The sequence below is a fragment of the Ascaphus truei genome, unplaced genomic scaffold (assembly GCF_040206685.1).
Source record: "Ascaphus truei isolate aAscTru1 unplaced genomic scaffold, aAscTru1.hap1 HAP1_SCAFFOLD_330, whole genome shotgun sequence".
Classification (NCBI taxonomy): Eukaryota; Metazoa; Chordata; class Amphibia; order Anura; family Ascaphidae; genus Ascaphus; species Ascaphus truei.
In genome coordinates this window covers 211,501-234,407 of record NW_027456290.1, presented here as the reverse complement: position 1 = coordinate 234,407, position 22,907 = coordinate 211,501, and the positions used below count along the sequence as shown (strand labels likewise).

At 56.7% G+C, this 22,907-nt stretch overlaps 1 protein-coding gene across 2 annotated transcripts in view; it reads right to left on the bottom strand.

Moving 5' to 3' along the window:
• Positions 1 to 754: 754 nt before the first annotated feature.
• ASB10 (ankyrin repeat and SOCS box containing 10) overlaps positions 755 to 22,907 on the bottom strand; it is a 61,778-nt gene continuing 39,625 nt past the window's right edge. For both annotated transcript variants that reach the window (XM_075583508.1, XM_075583510.1), the window contains exons 4-5: positions 11,124 to 11,237; positions 755 to 4,027 (exon numbers count right to left, since the gene is read on the bottom strand). In XM_075583508.1, coding sequence (XP_075439623.1) covers positions 3,842 to 4,027; positions 11,124 to 11,237 — 300 coding nt within the window. In that variant the 3' untranslated portion in view covers positions 755 to 3,841. The remainder of the gene's footprint in view (positions 4,028 to 11,123; positions 11,238 to 22,907) is intronic.

Sequence of the window (22,907 nt, the reverse complement as noted above, 5' to 3'; positions counted from 1 at the left end):
ATGTAGTGTGTATCACACTGTTTACCACTCGGCAGCTGTTAGCTGTAGATTCAGGTGCTTGCTTCCCTCTGCTGCTGCAGCTCAGTTGATTCTGGGGCAGGACGTCAGTCTTTTCACTCCCAAGGGGATTTCCCTTCATGCAGCCAGGTTCAGCAGCTGGTACTGGGGCTCGGTGAAATCGCTCCTGCTTCCTGGCCGATATGAAGCTGCTCCTGTACCTCGGCAGGTGTATCCTCTGCACAGAGGTTAAAACGCAGCTTGCTGGGGTGCCCTCAGCGTGCCACGATGCCGCTCCGTCGCGGGACGCTGTGTAATGACGTCACTGTCTACACAGCAGTGGTGGATTCAATAGGGAAGTTTGAACAGTCTTACAAAGTCTCTCACAAGTGTCCAAAACAGCACACAGGATGAAATAAAAACAGGACAGGCCAATACATAGACAAAGGCCAATGTACACTGGCGACACACTTTATCGCAGTGCGGCCAGATCCGCAAGCCGGGAGATTTCCCGGCTTGCTAGTGGCCGCCCCTCGGCGTGCCGCGCGTCATAGACGCGCGGTCACGCGTCATCGGGAGCCTGCGCCCCCTGCACGCGTGTCCAAGGGCTCCCCGAGGGAGCCCTGGTGTCCCGCGATCGCGGGACAGCGGCAGGGGGTTCCGGGGGACCCGGCGGACCCGGCAGCGGTAGGGAGAGCGCCCCGATCGGAGGGCGCTCTTCCGCTGCTTCGGCGCGCGCCCGTCACACTCGGGCGCGCGCCAGGCTACTGCTGCGGCACAGAACGGGCAAATGCTCGAATAAACTGTGCCGCAGCAGTAAGCAGATATAAGGCAATAGAACGTTACATCCAACTAGTTTCGTAGAATTAACTACTTCTTCAGGGAATAATTAGGCCATTACCCAGAGGTCTTAAATACCTCACATAGATACCTTATTGGTCAACCAATTAGGGATAGACCAATCATCTATAATAGGTAATGGTCTGCGTGATAGGGAAGATGTGTAGTTTACTTTTAAAACAACAACTTTATTAACAGAAAAACAAAAAAAAAAAAAAACAATACCTATTTAATATAAACTTACATATAGACAAAACCTAGCATAAATAATTAAAAACATGCTGGAATAAAAGAAACACAATATTAGTCGACTAAAAATAGACACCATCATTACTTGCATAAAAAGATGTAACTAGAAAAAAGTGTAGGATAAAGAAAGGAAAACAGAGATACAGAGTTAAATGATACATCCCCTAGGTACAGAGGGGTGGTGAGCTAAAGATTCAATAAAGTGCCCAAATATCCACGTCCTCATTTAACCCCTTAGGGGACATAGTATCTAACTTATGTATCCAATATGTCTCTTTAGAAGACAATGTTTTAACTCTGTCCCCTCCTCTTCTATTTACAGGAATCAACTGAATCCCCTTAAAAGTGAGACTTGACGGATCTTTATTATGGTGTATCAGGAAGTGTCTAGATACACTATGTTTTTCAAAACCATTATTAATATTTCTGACATGTTCCTGAATCCGAACTTTAAGGCTGCGTTTGGTTCTGCCTACATATTGATACCCACACGCACATTCAGGACAGTTGTCACTCGCGGGGTCAGTACAGCACAGTTGTCACTCTGGGGGTCAGTACAGGACAGTTGTCACTCGCGGGGTCAGTACAGGACAGTTGTCACTCTGGGGGTCAGTACAGGACAGTTGTCACTCGCTGGGACAGTACAGGACAGTTGTCACTCTGGGGGTCAGTACAGGACAGTTGTCACTCCGGGGGTCAGTACAGGACAGTTGTCACTCTGGGGGTCAGTACAGGACAGTTGTCACTCTGGGGGTCAGTACAGGACAGTGTCACTCGCTGGGACAGTACAGGACAGTTGTCACTCACTGGGACAGTACAGCACAGTTGTCACTCCGGGGGTCAGTACAGGACAGTTGTCACTCTGGGGGTTAGTACAGGACAGTTGTCAATCCGGGTGTCAGTACAGGACAGTTGTCACTCTGGGGGTCAGTACAGGACAGTTGTCACTCTGGGGGTCAGTACAGGACAGTTGTCACTCGCTGGGACAGTACAGGACAGTTGTCACTCCAGGGGTCAGTACAGGACAGTTGTCACTCCGGGGGTCAGTACAGGACAGTTGTCACTCTGGGGGTCAGAAAATGACAGTTGTCACTCCGGGGGTCAGTACAGGACAGTTGTCACTCTGGGGGTCAGTACAGGACAGTTGTCACTCTGGGAGTCAGTACAGGACAGTTGTCACTCCGGGGGTCAGTACAGGACAGTTGTCACTCGCAGGGTCAGTACAGCACAGTTGTCACTCCGGGGGTCAGTACAGGACAGTTGTCACTCCGGGGGTCAGTACAGGACAGTTGTCACTCCGGGGGTCAGTACAGGACAGTTGTCACTCCGGGGGGGTCAGTACAGGACAGTTGTCACTCCGGGGGTCAGTACAGGACAGTTGTCACTCCGGGGGGGTCAGTACAGGACAGTTGTCACTCTGGGGGTCAGTACAGGACAGTTGTCACTCGCGGGGTCAGTACAGGACAGTTGTCACTCCGGGTGTCAGAAAATGACAGTTGTCACTCCGGGGGTCAGTACAGGACAATTGTCACTCAGGGGGTCAGTACAGGACAGTTGTCACTCTGGGGGTCAGTACAGGACAGTTGTCACTCGCTGGGACAGTACAGGACAGTTGTCACTTGGGGGTCAGTACAGGACAGTTGTCACTCCGGGGGTCAGTACAGGACAGTTATCACTGCGGGGGTCAGTACAGGACAGCTGTCATTCGCGGGGTCAGTACAGGACAGTTGTCACTCCGGGGGTCAGTACAGGACAGTTGTCACTCCGGGGGTCAGTACAGGACAGTTGTCACTGCGGGGGTCAGTACAGGACAGTTGTCACTCCGGGGGTCAGTACAGGACAGTTGTCATTGTGGGGGTCAGTACAGGACAGTTGTCACTCTGGGGGTCAGTACAGGACAGTTGTCACTCTGGGGGTCAGTACAGGACAGTTGTCACTCGCGGGGACAGTACAGGACAGTTGTCACTCGCTGGGACAGTACAGGACAGTTGTCACTCCAGGGGTCAGTACAGGACAGTTGTCACTCTCGGGGTCAGTACAGGACAGTTGTCACTCTGGGGGTCAGTACAGGACAGTTGTCACTCGCTGGGACAGTACAGGACAGTTGTCACTCGCTGGGACAGTACAGGACAGTTGTCACTCTGGGGGTCAGAAAATGACAGTTGTCACTCGCTGGGACAGTACAGGACAGTTGTCACTCCGGGGGTCAGTACAGGACAGTTTTCACTCCGGGGGTCAGTACAGGACAGTTGTCACTCCAGGGGTCAGTACAGGACAGTTGTCACTCCAGGGGTCAGTACAGGACAGTTGTCACTCCAGGGGTCAGTACAGGACAGTTGTCACTCCAGGGGTCAGTACAGGACAGTTGTCACTCTGGGGGTCAGTACAGGACAGTTGTCACTCTGGGGGTCAGTACAGGACAGTTGTCACTCGCGGGGTCAGTACAGGACAGTTGTCACTCTGGGGGTCAGAAAATGACAGTTGTCACTCCGGGGGTCAGTACAGGACAGTTGTCACTTGGGGGTCAGTACAGGACAGTTGTCACTTGGGGGTCAGTACAGGACAGTTGTCACTCTGGGGGACAGTACAGGACAGTTGTCACTCTGGGGGTCAGAAAATGACAGTTGTCACTCCGGGGGTCAGTACAGGACAGCTGTCACTCGCGGGGTCAGTACAGGACAGTTGTCACTCCAGGGGTCAGTACAGGACAGTTGTCACTTCGGGGGTCAGTACAGGACAGCTGTCACTCCGGGGGTCAGTACAGGACATCCTCAAAGCGAAGCTGCAGGAATTGGAGCAGTGTTGGTGGCAGCGGGAGATTGGGCAGAGTACGAGCGAGTCTTCCCTCCAAGTGAGAGCGCAGAGCGTAGCGGCAAAGGTGCTGCAGAGATCGCGGCGTCTGAGACAGGGAGAAGACCGACTGGAAGAACCGAGAGTGCTTCTAGAGAGAGAGAGAGAGAGAGAGAGTGAAAGGGAGGTGAGAGAGAAGGAGACAGTGAGAGATGGAGATAGAGGAAAGAGAGAGAGGTGTGTGAGACAGAGGTGTGTGTGTGAGAGACAGAGGTGTGTGTGTGTATGCGCGTTTGTGTGACAGAGAGGTATGAGAGAGAAAGTAGTGTGAGAGAGGTAGGTGTGTGTGAGAGAGAGAGAGAGAGAGAGAGAGAGAGAGAGAGAGAGAGAGAGAGGGGGCGGTTGTGCATGAGAGAAGAGTGTGTGTGAGAGAGGGGTGTGTGTGAGATATGTGAAAGAGGTGAGTGAGAGAGGTGAGTATATGTGATAGAGAGGTGTGTGGGTATGAGGTATGTTAGAGAGAGGAGTGAGTGTGTGTGTGAGAGAGGTAGGTGTGTGAGAGAGAGAAGGTGTGTGTGTGTGTGTGTGTGTGTGGGAGAGAGAGAGGGTGTGTGTGTGTGTGTGTGTGTGTGTGTGTGTGTGTGTGTGTGTGTGTGTGTGTGTGTGTGTGTGTGTGTGTGTGTGTGTGTGTGTGTGTGTGTGTGTGTGTGTGTGTGTGTGTGTGTGTGTGTGAGAGAGAGAAGTGTGTGTGTGTGTGTGTGTGTGTGTGTGTGTGTGTGTGTGTGTGTGTGTGTGTGTGTGTGTGTGTGTGTGTGTGTGTGTGTGTGTGTGTGTGTGTGTGTGTGTGTGTGTGTGTGTGTGTGTGTGAGAAGTGTGTGTGTGTGAGAAGTGTGTGTGTGTGTGTGTGTGTGTGTGTGTGTGTGTGTGTGTGTGTGTGTGTGTGTGTGTGTGTGTGTGTGTGTGTGTGTGTGTGTGTGTGTGTGTGTGTGTGTGTGTGTGTGTGTGTGTGTGTGTGTGTAGAGGGGTGGGTGGGAGAGAGGTGTGTGGGTATTAGGTATGTGAGAGAGAGCAGTGTGTGTGAGAGAGGAGTGTGTGTGTGAGAGAGGAGTATGTGAGAGAGGTATGAGAGAGAAAGTAGTGTGAGAGAGGTAGGTGTGTGTGTATGAGAGAGAGGTATGAGAGAGAGAGAGATGTGCATATGTGAGAGAGGTAGGTGTGTGTGTGGGGGGGGGAGAGGGGGGAGAAGCGGAGGGGTGTGTGTGAGAGAGGGAGAGGGTGTGTGTGTGTGTGTGTGTGTGTAGGGAGAGGGGGGAGAAGCGGAGGGGTGTGTGTGAGAGAGGGAGAGGGGGGGGTGTGTGAGAGAGGGAGAAGGGGAGGGGTGTGTGTGTGAGAGAGGGAGAGGGGGCAGAAGGGGAGGGGTATGTGTGTGTGAGAGATGGGTGTGTGAGAGAGGGAGAGGGGGGAGAAGGGAGGGGTGTGTGTGTGTGAGAGGGAGAGGGGGGAACAGTTACTCGCACTCCTAGTTACACTCTCTCTCCCCCCTACATACTCCCCCTGCCCCGCACCCAATGTAATCACACACCCGGGACTGCCCCAAGCCTGGCACTATCTGTGTAATGTTAGGGAGAGGCCTGAGACCAGCACACCTAGCACCGCTCATTCTAATGTCCGACATCCCAAACAGTTACTCGCACTCCTAGTTACACTCTCTCTCCCCCCTACATACTCCCCCTGCCCCGCACCCAATGTAATCGCACACCCGGGACTGCCCCAAGCCTGGCACTATCTGTGTAATGTTAGGGAGAGGCCTGAGCCCAGCGCACCTAGCACCGCTCATTCTAATGTCCGACATTGCAATGCCAGACGTGACCGCTACGTTCTTCAGAAGTGGACTTAGAAGAATTCGAGTCAAAATCCTTGGCGCCGGCTCGCGTCTATTCAGCACAGAGCATCTTTCAATTTGCCGCTGATTGTTTGGCGCTTGGAATCTGCGCTCCTCATTGGCTGCAAGGCTCCTTATGGGTTTCAGGGTCCCATTCACAAACCTGTACAGCCTATCAGAGTGTGGGAATTCTCCTGCCAGCCAATCACCGATTTGCCGGTATTGTTATGCCGGATGGGCACCTTTTCTCAGTCTGCCAAGGGGCATGCGCTAACCTGGCACCTCTGCTGTGGCGGGGAACGGGTTAACCAGGCTTATAATAAAGGTCAAGCCCACTTGGTTACCCCTGACCCGTGTTTTGGGGTCCTAGAGTGTCAGCTCTTGGGCCCGGCCATTGTGTATGCATTACTGTGACTATGTGCAAAATATGAGAAGACTGTAACACATTGTTGCAGCAGATTGTGTATATCTTACCACACATAAGACAGACCACAATATATTATATTACATACAGTAGGTGTAGTTTAATGTGTGTATATGTTGATACCCTGTGAATGAACTGGGATTTCGAAGTCATGGCTACCAAGCTCGGTGCCTATGCGTCTCTGGACAGCCAGGACTGAAAAGCATCAGAGATCCCGCGGGTGTGAACCCTCTTGTTAGAAGGAACAGCTAAAATAGAGTAACCATACCCTCTGGTCAAAGGGTCCCTGTCACCTAGATCAAAGTCCCACATGTTGGCATAGGTGTGACATATAGCACAGTTATATACACAGGGGGCAGAGCCTCACAGCATTTCTTGACAAGCGGGGTATAGAAGGCCAGGGGCGTGGCTACAGAAGGGATGAAGTGAGTGACCGTATTAAATATGAGAATATCATGAGACGTCCTCTGCGGAATATGATAAAAATGACATGTGTGTATCGGTGGGACAAAGTCGCACATGATGGTTACAGACACGTGAGGTATAGCAGGTACTAAGAGACAGATATTAATATTTCCCTTAATTTTAGGATGAGCTGGTTATGTTTAGCACACGCATGTGTGCCGGAATATATTAATATGTCTCACGTGTCAGGGAGTATTACAGAACTGAATTTATGAGTACATTTAGATATGAAAAGCGTTTTTTTAACGTCCTTTTGGGGGCGGAGTTTTACTCTGGGGTAAGACTGTCAATCTCACCACTGATTAACGACAGGGAGGCATTATGTCTTCAGGGAAGTAGGCTTGGCTAGATATGCTAAGCGGCTGAAATGCAAAGTTGGCACATACTCACAGCATACATTGAAGCTTCTGCCAGGCTACCTGAAGTACTGGCAGAGCATGCCCATAGGTGGGGGGTTTGGTTCCCACGCAGTGATTCGCTGCAGACTGACAGGATGGACTTTTGGGAGTTTTTAAAAGGTCGTGCAGTCCGTCAGAGAGTTAGTTCCATCTAAGAGTTCCATGAGATCCATCAGTTCCATGAGATCCATCAGTTCCATTGTGTGATCCACCTGAGATTCAGTCCCATTTGGGAAGTTCCAGCTCTGAGTAAATCGCCTACATTTCTCAGAGGCTAAGTGACCAGAATCCAATAGCAAGAGGCCACAGGAAGGAAAAGTGGCCAGGAATTATTTTGCTTTGTGTTTGCAACTAGAAAAGATTTGTTTTGTTATCCCAGTTTCCAAAGTAAGTGTGTCTTTTTCCTGTAGTTTGTGTAACATAGGTGTGTACGTTCGTTATGTGAATGAACGCAATTTATTTTTATCTCTCTGCTTTTCTCAATCAAAATCCCGGTAATTAAAAGTTTTAATAAGCTTGGTCTACCGTGACATGCCTCTTTGCATACTGAGCCCACCCGCTGTCCAGGCCCCACAGTGTCTGGGATCGGGCAAATGGTGGCCGGATAGCCCTGTTAGCCCAGGATGCGGGTACCCAAGCAGAACTGCAGTTCCCCCCCTGTTCTAACTCCTTGGCATCCATGAGGCTTTCAAGTCCGGACTCCGAACTGACACAGAGGCACCAAGCTTGGTAGTTATCTGGTCCCTCGGAATCCATGACTTAGAAAGCTCTCAGTTCATTTACAGGTTATCAGCATATATACCTATTAACTATAACTCTTTAATAAAATATACTGTGTCCTGTCTTACGTGTGGTAAAATATATAAGTCCCTGTTCTGGTGTCAGGGAGGGAGTGAGAGTATATATTACCTACACTCACTAGCCTCATTCTTGGCGCACTTTAGAAATGACTTTTAAAACTTTTTCACACAGGAAATCACTCTCAGCGTTATAACCTAGCTGGAGCGCCCCCTGAACCCCTATACCAGGTGCAGGATACCTAGACATGTATCTGGGCACCTTTCCTTATATTAGGGACCCCTCTTTATACTAGGGACCCCGTGGGTGATCGCAGGTATACGTTAACCCCTTCATGCCCAGTTACCTTGTCTGGAAGATGCTGCAGCAGGGATCCTGGCTGTAAGAGCGTTTTCAGAGTCGGAGTTTGCCCGGAGCAATGTGCTTGGCTGTATCCGAGAATCTCACTCAATTCCCGTATCCAACTCCTGGGGTACCCCATAACCCGGAACCCCGATACATAGCCACATTCTGTAAAGACTTTCTCTGACAAACCCACCCTGAAACTTACAGCCTAGAAATCTCCCGATACCAGCACCCCAGGAAAGGCAAATCACACAGAAATCTTTAATGTTGCATAATTAGCACACAGTCACAGTAATGCATTTAGGACATCTGGGTCCAAGAGCTGACAATCTAGGACCCAACACACGGATCAGGGGTAACCAAGTGGGCTGAACCTTTATTAGTGAGCCTGGTTCCCCCTCACCATCATAGACACACGCAGGGTGAGTGACAGTAACACACGCAGGGTGAGTGACACATGTAGGGTGAGTGACTGTGGCACATGCAGGGTGAGTTACAATGACACATGCAGTGTGAGTGACAGTGAGACATGCAGTGTGAGTGACAGTGAGACATGCAGGATGAGTGACAGTGACACATGCAGTGTGAGTGACAGTGAGACATGCAGGATGAGTGACAGTGACACATGCAGTGTGAGTGACAGTGATACATGCAGGGTGAGTGACATTGATACATGCAGTGTGAGTGACACACGCAGGGTGAGTGATAGTGACACACACAGGGCGAGCGACAGTGACACGCAGGGTGAGTGGCACACGCAGGGTGAGTGACAGTGACACATGCAGGGTGAGTGACAGTGATACACGCAGGGTGAGTGACAATGACACACATAGTTACATAGTTACATAGTTACATAGTAGATAAGGTTGAAAAAAGACTTCCGTCCATCAAGTTCAACCTATGCTAAATCTAGACAACAGATACTTTATCCTATATCTATACTTACTTATTGATCCAGAGGAAGGCAAACAAAAAACCCCATTGTTATTTATATCATCCAATGATATCTCATAAGGGAAAATAAATTCCTTGCTGACTCCAAGAATTGGCAATCGGATTAATCCCTGGATCAGCATCCTTCCCATGTATACTTATTTGATATACTGTATCCCTGTATACCTTTCCCATCTAACAAGATGTCCAACCTTTTTTGAACAAATCTATTGTATCTGCCTTCACAGTCTCCATGGGTAATGAATCCCACACGCTGGGTGAGTGACAGTGACACATACAAGGTGAGTGACAGTGACACATGCAGGTGAGTGGCAGTGACACACGCAGGGTGAGTGTCACAAGCAGGGTGAGTGGCGGTGACACATGCAGTGTGAGTGACAGTGACACATGCAGGGTGTAGCAGTCACACACGCAGGTGAGTGACACACGCAGGGTGAGTGGCAGTGACCCAGCAGGGTGAGTGACACATGCAGGGTGAGTGGCAGTGACACACGCAGGGTGAGTGGCAGTGACACACGCAGGGTGAGTGGCAGTGACACATGCAGGGAGAGTGACACACGCAGGGTGAGTGGCAGTGACACACGTAGGGTGAGTGACACGCAGGGTGAGTGGCAGTGACACACACAGGTTGAGTGACAGTGACACACGCAGGGTGAGTGACACACGCAGGGTGAGTGACACACACAGGGTGAGTGGCAGTGACACACGCAGGGTGAGTGACACACGCAGGGAGAGTGACACACGCAGGGTGAGTGGCAGTAACACACGCAGGGTGAGTGGCAGTGACACACGCAGGGAGAGTGACACACGCAGGGTGAGTGGCAGTGACACACGTAGGGTGAGTGACACGCAGGGTGAGTGGCAGTGACACACACAGGTTGAGTGACAGTGACACACGCAGGGTGAGTGACACACGCAGGGTGAGTGACACACACAGGGTGAGTGGCAGTGACACACGCAGGGTGAGTGACACACACAGGGTGAGTGGCAGTGACACACACAGGATGAGTGGCAGTGACACACGCAGGGTGAGTGACGCACACAGGGTGAGTGGCAGTGACACACGCAGGGTGAGTGACGCACGCAGGGTGAGTGGCAGTGACACATGCAGGGTGAGTGACGCACACAGGTTGAGAGACAGTGACACACGCAGGGTGAGTGACACACACAGGGTGAGTGGCAGTGACACACGCAGGGTGAGTGACAGTGACACACGCAAGGTGAGTGACGCACGCAGGGAGAGTGACACACGCAGGGTGAGTGGCAGTGACACACGCAGGGTGAGTGACACACGCAGGGTGAGTGACACACACAGGGTGAGTGGCAGTGACACACGCAGGGTGAGTGACAGTGACACACGCAGGGTGAGTGACACGCAGGGTGAGTGACAGTGACACACACAGGGTGAGTAGCAGTGACACACGCAGGGTGAGTGACGCACGCAGGGTGAGTGACACACGCAGGGTGAGTGACAGTAGCACATGCAGGGTGAGTGACAGTGACGCACGCAGGGTGAGTGACAGTGACACACGCAGGGTGAGTGACAGTGACACACGCAGGGTGAGTGACACGCAGGGTGAGTGACAGTGACACACACAGGGTGAGTAGCAGTGACACACGCAGGGTGAGTGACGCACGCAGGGTGAGTGACACACGCAGGGTGAGTGACAGTAGCACATGCAGGGTGAGTGACAGTGACGCACGCAGGGTGAGTGACAGTGACACACGCAGGGTGAGTGACACATGCAGGGTGAGTGACAGTGACACACGCAGGGTGAGTGACGCACGCAGGGTGAGTGGCAGTGACACACGCAGGGTGAGTGACGCACGCAGGGTGAGTGGCAGTGACACACGCAGGGTGAGTGACGCACGCAGGGTGAGTGGCAGTGACACACGCAGGGTGAGTGACGCACGCAGGGTGAGTGACAGTGACACACGCAGGGTGAGTGACGCACGCAGGGTGAGTGACAGTGACACTGACCTGTTGCACCTCCGCTGGTACCGCCTCGGCCCACTCCTCAGTCACTCTTACCCGGCTGTACGTGTTCAGCAGAACTTCAACTGTCCGAGGGGACGAGCAGCAGTAACGCAGGACCTTAAACATGTAACATGTATGTGATTATGCGCCTGAGCCTGTGACTCATGGATAGCACACGTACCCTCCTACCTTACGCTCCCAGGTGCTTCCTAGTCACACACAGGCTTTCTGGGTATGCAGCGCCCGCCCCGTGTGCCCCTGCCTGTATACCTGTGCCTCGTGTCCCTCTGCCTGTATACCTGTGCCTCGTGTCCCTCTGTCTGTATACCTGTGCCCCGTGTCCCTCTGCCTGTATACCTGTGCCCCGTGTCCCTCTGCCTGTATACCTGTGCCCCGTGTCCCTCTGCCTGTATACCTGTGCCCCGTGTCCCTCTGCCTGTATACCTGTGCCTCGTGTCCCTCTGCCTGTATACCTGTGCCCCGTGTCCCTCTGCCTGTATACCTGTGTCCCGTGTCCCCCTGCCTGTATACCTGTGCCCCGTGTCCCTCTGCCTGTATACCTGTGCCCCGTGTGCCCCTGCCTGTATACCTGTGCCCCGTGTCCCTCTGCCTGTATACCTGTGCCCCGTGTCCCTATGCCTGTATACCTGTGCCCCGTGTGCCCCTGCCTGTATACCTGTGCCCCATGTCCCTCTGCCTGTATACCTGTGCCCCGTGTCCCTCTGCCTGTATACCTGTGCCCCGTGTCCCTCTGCCTGTATACCTGTGCCCCGTGTGCCCCTGCCTGTATACCTGTGCCTCGTGTCCCTCTGCCTGTATACCTGTGCCCCGTGTGCCCTCTGCCTGTATACCTGTGCCCCGTGTCCCTCTGCCTGTATACCTGTGCCCCGTGTCCCTCTGCCTGTATACCTGTGCCCCGTGTCCCTCTGCCTGTATACCTGTGCCCCGTGTCCCTCTGCCTGTATACCTGTGCCCCGTGTGCCCCTGCCTGTATACCTGTGCCCCGTGTCCCTCTGCCTGTATACCTGTGCCCCGTGTCCCTCTGCCTGTATACCTGTGCCCCGTGTGCCCCTGCCTGTATACCTGTGCCCCGTGTCCCTCTGCCTGTATACCTGTGCCCCGTGTCCCTCTGCCTGTATACCTGTGCCCCGTGTCCCTCTGCCTGTATACCTGTGTCCCGTGTCCCTCTGCCTGTATACCTGTGCCCCGTGTCCCTCTGCCTGTATACCTGTGCCCCGTGTGCCCCTGCCTGTATACCTGTGCCCCGTGTCCCTCTGCCTGTATACCTGTGCCCCGTGTCCCTCTGCCTGTATACCTGTGCCTCGTGTACCCCTGCCTGTATACCTGTGCCCCGTGTCCCTCTGCCTGTATACCTGTGCCCCGTGTGCCCCTGCCTGTATACCTGTGCCCCGTGTCCCTCTGCCTGTATACCTGTGCCCCGTGTCCCTCTGCCTGTATACCTGTGCCTCGTGTCCCTCTGCCTGTATACCTGTGCCCCATGTCCCTCTGCCTGTATACCTGTGCCTGTATACCTGTGCCCCGTGTCCCTCTGCCTGTATACCTGTGCCCCGTGTCCCTCTGCCCCGTGTCCCTCTGCCTGTATACCTGTGCCTCGTGTCCCTCTGCCTGTATACCTGTGCCCCGTGTCCCTCTGCCTGTATACCTGTGCCCCGTGTCCCTCTGCCTGTATACCTGTGCCCCGTGTCCCTCTGCCTGTATACCTGTGCCCCGTGTCCCTCTGCCTGTATACCTGTGCCTCGTGTCCCTCTGCCTGTATACCTGTGCCCCGTGTGCCCCTGCCTGTATACCTCTGCCCCGTGTCCCTCTGCCTGTATACCTGTGCCCCGTGTCCCTCTGCCTGTATACCTGTGCCTCGTGTCCCTCTGCCTGTATACCTGTGCCCCGTGTCCCTCTGCCTGTATACCTGTGCCCCGTGTCCCTCTGCCTGTATACCTGTGCCTCGTGTCCCTCTGCCTGTATACCTGTGCCCCGTGTCCCTCTGCCTGTATACCTGTGCCTCGTGTCCCTCTGCCTGTATACCTGTGCCCCGTGTCCCTCTGCCTGTATACCTGTGCCTCGTGTCCCTCTGCCTGTATACCTGTGCCCCGTGTCCCTCTGCCTGTATACCTGTGCCTCGTGTCCCTCTGCCTGTATACCTGTGCCTCGTGTCCCTCTGCCTGTATACCTGTGCCCCGTGTCCCTCTGCCTGTATACCTGTGCCCCGTGTGCCCCTGCCTGTATACCTGTGCCCCGTGTGCCCCTGCCTGTATACCTGTGTCCCGTGTCCCTCTGCCTGTATACCTGTGCCCCGTGTCCCTCTGCCTGTATACCTGTGCCCCGTGTCCCTCTGCCTGTATACCTGTGCCCCGTGTCCCTCTGCCTGTATACCTGTGCCCCGTGTCCCTCTGCCTGTATACCTGTGCCCCGTGTCCCTCTGCCTGTATACCTGTGCCCCGTGTCCCTTTGCCTGTATACCTGTGCCTCGTGTCCCTCTGCCTGTATACCTGTGCCCCGTGTCCCTCTGCCTGTATACCTGTGCCCCGTGTCCCTCTGCCTGTATACCTGTGCCCCGTGTCCCTCTGCCTGTATACCTGTGTCCCGTGTCCCTCTGCCTGTATACCTGTGCCCCGTGTCCCTCTGCCTGTATACCTGTGCCCCGTGTCCCTCTGCCTGTATACCTGTGCCCCGTGTCCCTCTGCCGGTATACCTGTGCCTCGTGTCCCTCTGCCTGTATACCTGTGCCTCGTGTCCCTCTGCCTGTATACCTGTGCCCCGTGTCCCTCTGCCTGTATACCTGTGCCTCGTGTCCCTCTGCCTGTATACCTGTGCCCCGTGTGCCCCTGCCTGTATACCTGTGCCCCGTGTCCCTCTGCCTGTATACCTGTGCCCCGTGTGCCCCTGCCTGTATACCTGTGCCCCGTGTCCCTCTGCCTGTATACCTGTGCCTCGTGTCCCTCTGCCTGTATACCTGTGCCCCGTGTCCCTCTGCCTGTATACCTGTGCCCCGTGTCCCTCTGCCTGTATACCTGTGCCTCGTGTCCCTCTGCCTGTATACCTGTGCCTCGTGTCCCTCTGCCTGTATACCTGTGCCCCGTGTCCCTCTGCCTGTATACCTGTGCCCCGTGTCCCTCTGCCTGTATACCTGTGCCCCGTGTCCCTCTGCCTGTATACCTGTGCCCCGTGTCCCTCTGCCTGTATACCTGTGCCCCGTGTCCCTCTGCCTGTATACCTCTGCCCCGTGTCCCTCTGCCTGTATACCTGTGCCCCGTGTCCCTCTGCCTGTATACCTGTGCCTCGTGTCCCTCTGCCTGTATACCTGTGCCCCGTGTCCCTCTGCCTGTATACCTGTGCCCCGTGTCCCTCTGCCTGTATACCTCTGCCCCGTGTCCCTCTGCCTGTATACCTGTGCCCCGTGTCCCTCTGCCTGTATACCTGTGCCCCGTGTCCCTCTGCCTGTATACCTGTGCCCCGTGTCCCCCTGCCTGTATACCTGTGCCCCGTGTGCCCTCTGCCTGTATACCTGTGCCCCGTGTCCCTCTGCCTGTATACCTGTGCCCCGTGTCCCTCTGCCTGTATACCTGTGCCCCGTGTCCCTCTGCCTGTATACCTGTGCCTCGTGTCCCCCTGCCTGTATACCTGTGCCCCGTGTCCCTCTGCCTGTATACCTGTGCCCCGTGTCCCTCTGCCTGTATACCTGTGCCCCGTGTCCCTCTGCCTGTATACCTGTGCCCCGTGTCCCTCTGCCTGTATACCTGTGCCCCGTGTCCCTCTGCCTGTATACCTGTGCCCCGTGTCCCTCTGCCTGTATACCTGTGCCCCGTGTCCCTCTGCCTGTATACCTGTGCCTCGTGTCCCTCTGCCTGTATACCTGTGCCTCGTGTCCCTCTGCCTGTATACCTGTGCCTCGTGTCCCTCTGCCTGTATACCTGTGCCCCGTGTCCCTCTGCCTGTATACCTCTGCCCCGTGTCCCTCTGCCTGTATACCTGTGCCCCTTGTCCCTCTGCCTGTATACCTGTGCCTCGTGTCCCTCTGCCTGTATACCTGTGCCCCGTGTCCCCCTGCCTGTATACCTGTGCCCCGTGTCCCTCTGCCTGTATACCTGTGCCCCGTGTCCCTCTGCCTGTATACCTGTGCCCCGTGTCCCTCTGCCTGTATACCTGTGCCCCGTGTCCCTCTGCCTGTATACCTGTGCCCCGTGTCCCTCTGCCTGTATACCTGTGCCCCGTGTCCCTATGCCTGTATACCTCTGCCCCGTGTCCCTCTGCCTGTATACCTGTGCCCCGTGTCCCTCTGCCTGTATACCTGTGCCCCGTGTCCCTCTGCCTGTATACCTGTGCCCCGTGTCCCTCTGCCTGTATACCTGTGCCTCGTGTCCCTCTGCCTGTATACCTGTGCCTCGTGTCCCTCTGCCTGTATACCTGTGCCCCGTGTGCCCCTGCCTGTATACCTGTGCCCCGTGTCCCTCTGCCTGTATACCTGTGCCCCGTGTCCCTATGCCTGTATACCTGTGCCCCGTGTCCCTCTGCCTGTATACCTGTGCCCCGTGTCCCTCTGCCTGTATACCTGTGCCTCGTGTCCCTCTGCCTGTATACCTGTGCCCCGTGTCCCTCTGCCTGTATACCTGTGCCCCGTGTCCCTCTGCCTGTATACCTGTGCCCCGTGTCCCTCTGCCTGTATACCTGTGCCCCGTGTCCCTCTGCCTGTATACCTGTGCCTCGTGTCCCTCTGCCTGTATACCTGTGCCTCGTGTCCCTCTGCCTGTATACCTGTGCCTCGTGTGCCCCTGCCTGTATACCTGTGCCCCGTGTGCCCCTGCCTGTATACCTGTGCCCCGTGTCCCTCTGCCTGTATACCTGTGCCCCGTGTGCCCCTGCCTGTATACCTGTGCCCCGTGTCCCTCTGCCTGTATACCTGTGCCTCGTGTCCCCCTGCCTGTATACCTGTGCCTCGTGTCCCTCTGCCTGTATACCTGTGCCCCGTGTCCCTCTGCCTGTATACCTGTGCCCCGTGTCCCTCTGCCTGTATACCTGTGTCCCGTGTCCCTCTGCCTGTATACCTGTGCCTCGTGTCCCTCTGCCTGTATACCTGTGCCCCGTGTCCCTCTGCCTGTATACCTGTGCCCCGTGTCCCTCTGCCTGTATACCTGTGCCTCGTGTCCCTCTGCCTGTATACCTGTGCCCCGTGTCCCTCTGCCTGTATACCTGTGCCCCGTGTCCCTCTGCCTGTATACCTGTGCCCCGTGTCCCTCTGCCTGTATACCTGTGCCTCGTGTCCCTCTGCCTGTATACCTGTGCCCCGTGTCCCTCTGCCTGTATACCTGTGCCCCGTGTCCCTCTGCCTGTATACCTGTGTCCCGTGTCCCTCTGCCTGTATACCTGTGCCCCGTGTCCCTCTGCCTGTATACCTGTGCCCCGTGTCCCTCTGCCTGTATACCTGTGCCTCGTGTCCCTCTGCCTGTATACCTGTGCCCCGTGTCCCCCTGCCTGTATACCTGTGCCCCGTGTCCCTCTGCCTGTATACCTGTGCCCCGTGTACCCCTGCCTGTATACCTGTGCCTCGTGTCCCTCTGCCTGTATACCTGTGCCCCGTGTCCCTCTGCCTGTATACCTGTGCCTCGTGTCCCTCTGCCTGTATACCTCTGCCCCGTGTCCCTCTGCCTGTATACCTCTGCCCCGTGTCCCTCTGCCTGTATACCTCTGCCCCGTGTCCCTCTGCCTGTATACCTGTGCCCCGTGTCCCTCTGCCTGTATACCTGTGCCCCGTGTCCCTCTGCCTGTATACCTGTGCCCCGTGTCCCTCTGCCTGTATACCTGTGCCCCGTGTCCCTCTGCCTGTATACCTGTGCCCCGTGTCCCTCTGCCTGTATACCTGTGCCTCGTGTCCCTCTGCCTGTATACCTGTGCCCCGTGTCCCTCTGCCTGTATACCTGTGCCCCGTGTCCCTATGCCTGTATACCTGTGCCCCGTGTACCCCTGCCTGTATACCTGTGCCCCGTGTGCCCCTGCCTGTATACCTGTGTCCCGTGTCCCTCTGCCTGTATACCTGTGCCCCGTGTCCCTCTGCCTGTATACCTGTGCCCCGTGTCCCTCTGCCTGTATACCTGTGTCCCGTGTCCCTCTGCCTGTATACCTGTGCCTCGTGTCCCTCTGCCTGTATACCTGTGCCCCGTGTCCCTCTGCCTGTATACCTGTGCCCCGTGTCCCTCTGCCTGTATACCTGTGCCTCGTGTCCCTCTGCCTGTATACCTGTGCTCCGTGTACCCCTGCCTGTATACCTGTGCCTCGTGTCCCTCTGCCTGTATACCTGTGCCTCGTGTACCCCTGCCTGTATACCTGTGCCTCGTGTCCCTCTGCCTGTATACCTGTGCCTCGTGTCCCTCTGCCTGTATACCTGTGCCCCGTGTACCCCTGCCTGTATACCTGTGCCTCGTGTCCCTCTGCCTGTATACCTGTGCCTCGTGTACCCCTGCCTGTATACCTGTGCCCCGTGTCCCTCTGCCTGTATACCTGTGCCTCGTGTCCCTCTGCCTGTATACCTGTGCCCCGTGTCCCTCTGCCTGTATACCTGTGCCCCGTGTCCCTCTGCCTGTATACCTCTGCCCCGTGTCCCTCTGCCTGTATACCTGTGCCCCGTGTCCCTCTGCCTGTATACCTGTGCCCCGTGTCCCTCTGCCTGTATACCTCTGCCCCGTGTCCCTATGCCTGTATACCTGTGCCCCGTGTCCCTCTGCCTGTATACCTGTGCCTCGTGTCCCTCTGCCTGTATACCTGTGCCCCGTGTCCCTCTGCCTGTATACCTGTGCCCCGTGTCCCTCTGCCTGTATACCTGTGCCCCGTGTCCCTCTGCCTGTATACCTGTGCCCCGTGTCCCTCTGCCTGTATACCTGTGCCTCGTGTCCCTCTGCCTGTATACCTGTGCCCCGTGTCCCTCTGCCTGTATACCTGTGCCCCGTGTCCCTCTGCCTGTATACCTGTGCCCCGTGTCCCTCTGCCTGTATACCTGTGCCCCGTGTCCCTCTGCCTGTATACCTGTGCCTCGTGTCCCTCTGCCTGTATACCTGTGCCCCGTGTCCCTCTGCCTGTATACCTGTGCCCCGTGTCCCTATGCCTGTATACCTGTGCCCCGTGTCCCTCTGCCTGTATACCTGTGCCCCGTGTGCCTCTGCCTGTATACCTGTGCCCCGTGTGCCCCTGCCTGTATACCTGTGTCCCGTGTCCCTCTGCCTGTATACCTGTGCCTCGTGTCCCTCTGCCTGTATACCTGTGCCCCGTGTGCCCCTGCCTGTATACCTGTGCCCCGTGTCCCTCTGCCTGTATACCTCTGCCCCGTGTCCCTCTGCCTGTATACCTGTGCCCCGTGTCCCTCTGCCTGTATACCTGTGCCCCGTGTCCCTCTGCCTGTATACCTGTGCCCCGTGTCCCTCTGCCTGTATACCTGTGCCCCGTGTCCCTCTGCCTGTATACCTGTGCCCCGTGTGCCCCTGCCTGTATACCTGTGCCCCGTGTCCCTCTGCCTGTATACCTGTGCCCCGTGTCCCTCTGCCTGTATACCTGTGCCCCGTGTCCCTCTGCCTGTATACCTGTGCCCCGTGTCCCTCTGCCTGTATACCTGTGCCCCGTGTCCCTCTGCCTGTATACCTGTGCCTCGTGTCCCTCTGCCTGTATACCTGTGCCCCGTGTCCCTCTGCCTGTATACCTGTGCCCCATGTCCCTCTGCCTGTATACCTGTGCCCCGTGTCCCTCTGCCTGTATACCTGTGCCCCGTGTCCCTCTGCCTGTATACCTGTGCCCCGTGTCCCTCTGCCTGTATACCTGTGCCCCGTGTGCCCCTGCCTGTATACCTGTGCCCCGTGTCCCTCTGCCTGTATACCTGTGCCCCGTGTCCCTCTGCCCCGTGTCCCTCTGCCTGTATACCTGTGCCCCGTGTGCCCCTGCCCCGTGTCCCTCTGCCTGTATACCTGTGCCCCGTGTCCCTCTGCCTGTATACCTGTGCCCCGTGTCCCTCTGCCTGTATACCTGTGCCCCGTGTCCCTCTGCCTGTATACCTGTGTCCCGTGTCCCTCTGCCTGTATACCTGTGCCCCGTGTCCCTCTGCCTGTATACCTGTGCCCCGTGTCCCTCTGCCTGTATACCTGTGCCTCGTGTCCCTCTGCCCCGTGTCCCCCTGCCTGTATACCTGTGTCCCGTGTCCCTCTGCCTGTATACCTGTGCCCCGTGTGCCCCTGCCTGTATACCTGTGCCCCGTGTCCCTCTGCCTGTATACCTGTGCCTCGTGTCCCTCTGCCTGTATACCTGTGCCCCGTGTCCCTCTGCCTGTATACCTGTGCCCCGTGTCCCTCTGCCTGTATACCTGTGCCCCGTGTCCCTCTGCCTGTATACCTGTGCCCCGTGTCCCTCTGCCTGTATACCTGTGCCCCGTGTCCCTCTGCCTGTATACCTGTGCCCCGTGTCCCTCTGCCTGTATACCTGTGCCCCGTGTCCCTCTGCCTGTATACCTGTGCCCCGTGTCCCTCTGCCTGTATACCTGTGCCCCGTGTCCCTCTGCCTGTATACCTGTGCCCCGTGTCCCTCTGCCTGTATACCTGTGTCCCGTGTCCCTCTGCCTGTATACCTGTGTCCCGTGTCCCTCTGCCTGTATACCTGTGCCCCGTGTCCCTCTGCCTGTATACCTCTGCCCCGTGTCCCTCTGCCTGTATACCTGTGCCCCGTGTCCCTCTGCCTGTATACCTGTGTCCCGTGTCCCTCTGCCTGTATACCTGTGCCCCGTGTCCCTCTGCCTGTATACCTGTGCCCCGTGTCCCTCTGCCTGTATACCTGTGCCCCGTGTCCCTCTGCCTGTATACCTGTGCCCCGTGTCCCCCTGCCTGTATACCTGTGCCCCGTGTCCCTCTGCCTGTATACCTGTGCCCCGTGTACCCCTGCCCCGTGTCCCTCTGCCGGTATACCTGTGCCCCGTGTCCCTCTGCCTGTATACCTGTGCCCCGTGTCCCTCTGCCTGTATACCTGTGCCCCGTGTCCCTCTGCCTGTATACCTGTGCCCCGTGTACCTCTGCCTGTATACCTGTGCCCCGTGTCCCTCTGCCTGTATACCTGTGCCCCGTGTGCCTCTGCCTGTATACCTGTGCCCCGTGTCCCTCTGCCGGTATACCTGTGCCCCGTGTCCCTCTGCCCCGTGTCCCTCTGCCTGTATACCTGTGCCCCGTGTCCCTCTGCCCCGTGTCCCTCTGCCTGTATACCTGTGCCCCGTGTCCCTCTGCCTGTATACCTGTGCCCCGTGTGCCCCTGCCTGTATACCTGTGCCCCGTGTCCCTCTGCCTGTATACCTGTGCCCCGTGTCCCTCTGCCTGTATACCTGTGCCCCGTGTCCCTCTGCCTGTATACCTGTGCCCCGTGTCCCTCTGCCTGTATACCTGTGCCCCGTGTCCCTCTGCCTGTATACCTGTGCCCCGTGTCCCTCTGCCTGTATACCTCTGCCCCGTGTCCCTCTGCCTGTATACCTGTGCCCCGTGTGCCTCTGCCTGTATACCTGTGCCCCGTGTCCCCCTGCCTGTATACCTGTGCCCCGTGTCCCTCTGCCTGTATACCTGTGCCCCGTGTCCCTCTGCCTGTATACCTGTGCCCCGTGTCCCTCTGCCTGTATACCTGTGCCCCGTGTGCCTCTGCCTGTATACCTGTGCCCCGTGTCCCTCTGCCTGTATACCTGTGCCCCGTGTCCCTCTGCCTGTATACCTGTGCCCCGTGTCCCTCTGCCTGTATACCTGTGCCTCGTGTCCCTCTGCCTGTATACCTGTGCCCCGTGTCCCTCTGCCTGTATACCTGTGCCTCGTGTCCCTCTGCCTGTATACCTGTGCCCCGTGTCCCTCTGCCTGTATACCTGTGCTTCGTGTCCCTCTGCCTGTATACCTGTGCCTCGTGTCCCTCTGCCTGTATACCTGTGCCCCGTGTCCCTCTGCCGGTATACCTGTGCCTCGTGTCCCTCTGCCTGTATACCTGTGCCTCGTGTCCCTCTGCCTGTATACCTGTGCCCCGTGTCCCTCTGCCTGTATACCTGTGCCCCGTGTCCCTCTGCCTGTATACCTGTGCCCCGTGTCACTCTGCCTGTATACCTGTGCCCCGTGTCCCTCTGCCTGTATACCTGTGCCTCGTGTCCCTCTGCCTGTATACCTGTGCCTCGTGTCCCTCTGCCTGTATACCTGTGCCTCGTGTCCCTCTGCCTGTATACCTGTGCCCCGTGTCCCTCTGCCTGTATACCTGTGCCTGTATACCTGTGCCCCGTGTACCTCTGCCTGTATACCTGTGCCTCGTGTCCCTCTGCCTGTATACCTGTGCCCCGTGTCCCTCTGCCTGTATACCTGTGCCTCGTGTCCCTCTGCCTGTATACCTGTGCCCCGTGTCCCTCTGCCTGTATACCTGTGCCCCGTGTCACTCTGCCTGTATACCTGTGCCCCGTGTCCCTCTGCCTGTATACCTGTGCCCCGTGTCCCTCTGCCTGTATACCTGTGCCCCGTGTCCCTCTGCCTGTATACCTGTGCCCCGTGTCCCTCTGCCTGTATACCTGTGCCTGTATACCTGTGCCCCGTGTCCCTCTGCCTGTATACCTGTGCCCCGTGTCCCTCTGCCTGTATACCTGTGCCCCGTGTCCCTCTGCCTGTATACCTGTGCCCCGTGTCCCTCTGCCTGTATACCTGTGCCCCGTGTCCCTCTGCCTGTATACCTGTGCCCCGTGTCCCTCTGCCTGTATACCTGTGCCCCGTGTACCCCTGCCCCGTGTCCCTCTGCCTGTATACCTGTGCCCCATGTACCCCTGCCTGTATACCTGTGCCTCGTGTCCCTCTGCCTGTATACCTGTGCCCCGTGTCCCTCTGCCTGTATACCTGTGCCCCGTGTCCCTCTGCCTGTATACCTGTGCCTCGTGTCCCTCTGCCCCGTGTCCCTCTGCCTGTATACCTGTGCCCCGTATCCCTCTGCCTGTATACCTGTGCCCCGTGTCCCTCTGCCTGTATACCTGTGCCCCGTGTCCCTCTGCCTGTATACCTGTGCCTCGTGTCCCTCTGCCTGTATACCTGTGCCCCGTGTCCCTCTGCCTGTATACCTGTGCCCCGTGTCCCTCTGCCTGTATACCTGTGCCCCGTGTCCCTCTGCCTGTATACCTGTGCCCCGTGTCCCTCTGCCTGTATACCTGTGCCCCATGTCCCTCTGCCTGTATACCTGTGCCTCGTGTCCCTCTGCCTGTATACCTGTGCCCCGTGTCCCTCTGCCTGTATACCTGTGCCTCGTGTCCCTCTGCCCCGTGTCCCTCTGCCTGTATACCTGTGCCCCGTGTCCCTCTGCCTGTATACCTGTGCCCCGTGTCCCTCTGCCTGTATACCTGTGCCCCGTGTCCCTCTGCCTGTATACCTGTGCCCCGTGTCCCTCTGCCTGTATACCTGTGCCTCGTGTCCCTCTGCCTGTATACCTGTGCCCCGTGTCCCTCTGCCTGTATACCTGTGCCCCGTGTCCCTCTGCCTGTATACCTGTGCCCCGTGTCCCTCTGCCTGTATACCTGTGCCCCGTGTGCCCCTGCCTGTATACCTGTGCCCCGTGTCCCTCTGCCTGTATACCTGTGCCCCGTGTCCCTCTGCCTGTATACCTGTGCCCCGTGTCCCTCTGCCTGTATACCTGTGCCCCGTGTCCCTCTGCCTGTATACCTGTGCCCCGTGTCCCTCTGCCTGTATACCTGTGCCTCGTGTCCCTCTGCCTGTATACCTGTGCCCCGTGTCCCTCTGCCTGTATACCTGTGCCCCATGT